The sequence below is a fragment of the Palaemon carinicauda genome, chromosome 28 (genome assembly GCF_036898095.1).
Source record: "Palaemon carinicauda isolate YSFRI2023 chromosome 28, ASM3689809v2, whole genome shotgun sequence".
Taxonomy (NCBI): Eukaryota; Metazoa; Arthropoda; class Malacostraca; order Decapoda; family Palaemonidae; genus Palaemon; species Palaemon carinicauda.
Window position 1 is genome coordinate 72382752 of NC_090752.1, and position 3879 is coordinate 72386630.

The 3879-nt window shown below is 31.7% G+C and overlaps 1 protein-coding gene across 1 annotated transcript; it reads right to left on the reverse strand.

Annotated features, from left to right (window-relative positions):
• Window positions 1–1583: 1583 nt before the first annotated feature.
• Window positions 1584–3715, reverse strand: LOC137622093 (uncharacterized). Its single transcript, XM_068352560.1, has 2 exons — window positions 3253–3715; window positions 1584–3114 (listed from the first exon to the last, which is right to left on the reverse strand). The coding sequence occupies exons 1-2, from the start codon at window positions 3394–3396 to the stop codon at window positions 2623–2625; spliced, it is 636 nt and encodes a 211-aa protein (XP_068208661.1). The 5' UTR covers window positions 3397–3715; the 3' UTR covers window positions 1584–2622.
• Window positions 3716–3879: the final 164 nt, after the last annotated feature.

The following is a 3879-nucleotide window of genomic DNA, read 5'->3' on the forward strand; positions in this document are numbered from 1 at the left end:
TATATATATATATATATATATATATATATATATCTTTCCGAGTGAGGATACCCTAATGTGCTGAAAAGCTTCGTGTATCCCCAAAATCAGCAAAGCTGTACTAGTCAGGGTCACCGATACAAGGTTGGTTTGATATGAACGACCACACTAAAGTCTGTCTTCACAACCAATCCGCAAAGGGCTGGGTGGTGATAAAATGGCCAAACCCCACACATGAATAAGGATATGAAAGGGGATTTTTTTTTCGTATTGGACTAGAAATGGGTACATTTGTTGTTGTTGATATATATATATATATATATATATATATATATATATATATATATATATTCATATATATAAATATATATATATATATATATATACAGTATATATATATATATATATATATATATATATATATACATATAGCCTATACGTATATATATATACATATAGCCTATACGTATATATATATACATATATATATATATATATATACTTATATATTTATGTATATATATATATATATATATATATATATATATATATATATATATATATATATACTTATATATTTATGTATGTATATATATATATATATATATATATATATATATATGCAAAATAATGGCAAGGAAAATTAAAATATAGAGTGAATTCTAATTGGTTTCGTCTTACTTCATCAGTCCTCTTGAAGAAGTAAGACAAAACTAGTCATGATTCACTCTTTTGAATTATATTTTGAAATGATAGAGACAAAAAAAAAATCCTATTAAATAAACTAACTTGAACCTACCGGAGAATTCTTTTCGTGGTGGAATGAGGTTTTCGAAAATCAATTGAAAATCTCTTGAAATGTGTTTGATTTTATTTGTTACCGAGAACTGGCGTCGCATCGAAGACGGTTATTGAAAACCACAAATATACTTCTTGTGATAAATAACTTGAAATAAAACCGATCAATATATGCTTTGTTATTACTTTCACACCTTATATACATAAAAGTAGTAAAAATATAGCAAAACGTTTTAATTCTTAATTCTTGTAAACCACCAATTAAAAAAAAAAGTAAAAAGTAAGAAGAAAATCTCTTTTTGAAAACCAGTAAATAAAAAGAATAAGAAAACACCCACACAAAAAAATATCCTTTTAAAATTTACCAAATCAACAGGAAAAAATAGCAAACGATAGCAAAAATTTTTTTTCTTGATTACCAAATCACGAAAAAAAAAAAAACTTTTTTGAAGACCACAAATCAACAAGAAAAAGCAAAATAAAAAAAAATGATTTTTTTTTTCATTTTGGAAAGCTGACAAACTTTACAATTATAAAAAAAAATAAATTAGTTAAAAATTGTTTTTATGAAAATCACCAAATCAACAAGAAAATATAGTAAAAATCAGAGAAAAATTATTTCCTTTCTGAAAATTACGAATTCAACAAAAAAATTATTAAAATTAGCAAAATACTAATTTTGAAAACTACCAAATCAACAAGAAAAATATAATTAAAACCAAAAAATACCCTTTGAAAATAGTACAAACTGGCAAAGAAAAAGAGTAGAAACAAAACTAAATTCACCATGTAACACATGTTTTGTTTATATGTATTTTTTGATGTTTATATATGTATTTTGTGCTACTGAACTTAAAAATCACATTAGTTTTGCTGTAACATCGATAGTTTTTAACTTATTCTAAATTCAATATTTTCTTGTTATGTATGCAATTTCTCTTTCCCTCTTTTAAGGATAATTAAAGAACATTTATTATTTTTTTCATATATTGAAAATTATATAGGCAGTACAATATTAGAACAAAAGACATTATACAGCTCTGCATTGTAAATACTTTGATAACTCCTCTTTTATGATCAGAAGTGCTTGGACGATCGAGATTTTCTAGAGTGCATATTTTCATCTTCTCTCATTAGAGACCATATGTAATCTCCCATCATAGCAGTATTCCATCGTCCTTGATATCTTCTTTCCATAGTTGCTATGTCCTGGTGAAATCTTTCACCCTGCTCTTCACTGACATCACCCAAATTTTCTGGGAAGAAATCAAGGTGAGAATGCAAAAAATGAATTTTCAAGGACATACGACAACCAAGCTTCCTGAAGTTCTCAATAAGTTTTGCTATCAGTTGTTTGTAATTAGGATCTTTGTTATTTCCTAGGAATCCATGGACTACATCACGAAATGCACACCAGGCTTCTTTTTCAATTTTTGTCATCGCTCTCTCCAGTTTCTCCGACTTCAACATTGTGTTTACCTGGGGTCCAACGAATATACCACCCTTTATCTTAGCCTCAGATAGTTTTGGAAACATAAGGCGAATTTCCTGAAAAGCTTCTCCTCCAAAATCCAAGGCTTTCACAAACTGTTTAATCAATCCTAGTTTAATGTGAAGTGGGGGCAATAAAACTTTGTTGGAATCTACTAGGGGCTCTCTGTGAACATTTAACATTCCCGGCTGCAGTTCCATTCGTGGGGGCCAATGAACTTTCTTAAAATGATCATCATCAGCTCTGCTGTCCCATAAGCAAAGGAAACATGAATACTTTGTGTATCCCCCTTGCAAACCAAGCAAAAATGCGAGCATCTTGAAATCCCCACAAACATTCCATTTGAATTCATCTTAATGTATTTTATTAAGAAGCTGTCTGACATTTTCATAGTTTTCTTTCTTTTGTACTGAGTGTGCAAGAGGCAATGATGGATATTTGTTTCCATTGTGGAGTAATACTGCTTTGAGACTTCGTGTTGAGCTATCAATAAACAGCCGCCAATGTGTAGGATCATGCTTGAGTCCAAGAGCAGTAAACAAACCAGTTACATCCTTACAATAACACAGATCATCACTAATGTCATAGTAAATTTCAAATTCTTCATGTCGTTTCCGGTACCCAGTTATCCTGCAGTCTTGTCCTAGTAGATTCCATTCCTTCAACCTTGATGAAAGAAGTTCAGCTCCTGACTTAGTAAGACCTAAGTCCCTAATTAAATCATCTAGTTCACTCTGATTTGGAAAATGAGGCTCCAAAGTCATTCTTGGTACGAAACCTTCTTCCATTTCTTGGTTGTTGCTACTTGCTGACCCTTCAGATGAAATATCCATTCCATCATCTACCTGGAAAGAAAGAAATAAGCACATATAGCAACTTCAACAAAGACTTGAATAAAATTAGTACTTAGGAAAATTAATGCAGAGTAAATACTCAAATTAATTAAATGAAAACTTTTTGGAGAATATGATAACAATACTTACATTTTCTGGTGGCTGTGGTACTGGTAAGCAGTCATCATGTGGGACAGGTGCTCTAGATGATGGTATGTCTGGATAATGAAGAGCTTGTCTTCCTTTCACTTTTCTGTACTTTGTCACATCAACCGTGCAAAAAAAAACAGTCATCGTGATGGTTCTTCGGTTCTCTCCATACTCTAGGAATGGCAAAAGGCATTGCTCTTCCTGTACCTCTTAGCCATCCTTCTAGAGTAGAACGGCAGCTTCCACATATCACATGAGGGGCCCATGGCTTGTCCTGATCATCCATGGGCATTCCGAAATAGAGTCTGTACGCTATCCACAATTTGGCACCTTTCACAATTTTATGTAATACTTGTTTTTTTTCCAATATAATATCCACACACATAGCAAAATGTATCTGGAGAATTTTTACATCCTCTAGTAGCCATCTTACTAAGTAAAGATATCAGAAATAGACCTGAAACAAAATTTGACTCATTAGCACTGCTCCAGTTGTTCCGTCATTTTCCTTGCAATGAAAAACTGCCGAGAGCACGACACACTACCTCACGTTAATGCTGCTTGCCAATAACTGACTGTACCGACAGGCGGGAAAAAATCACGCATGCGCATGAAGGTTCAAGGTTG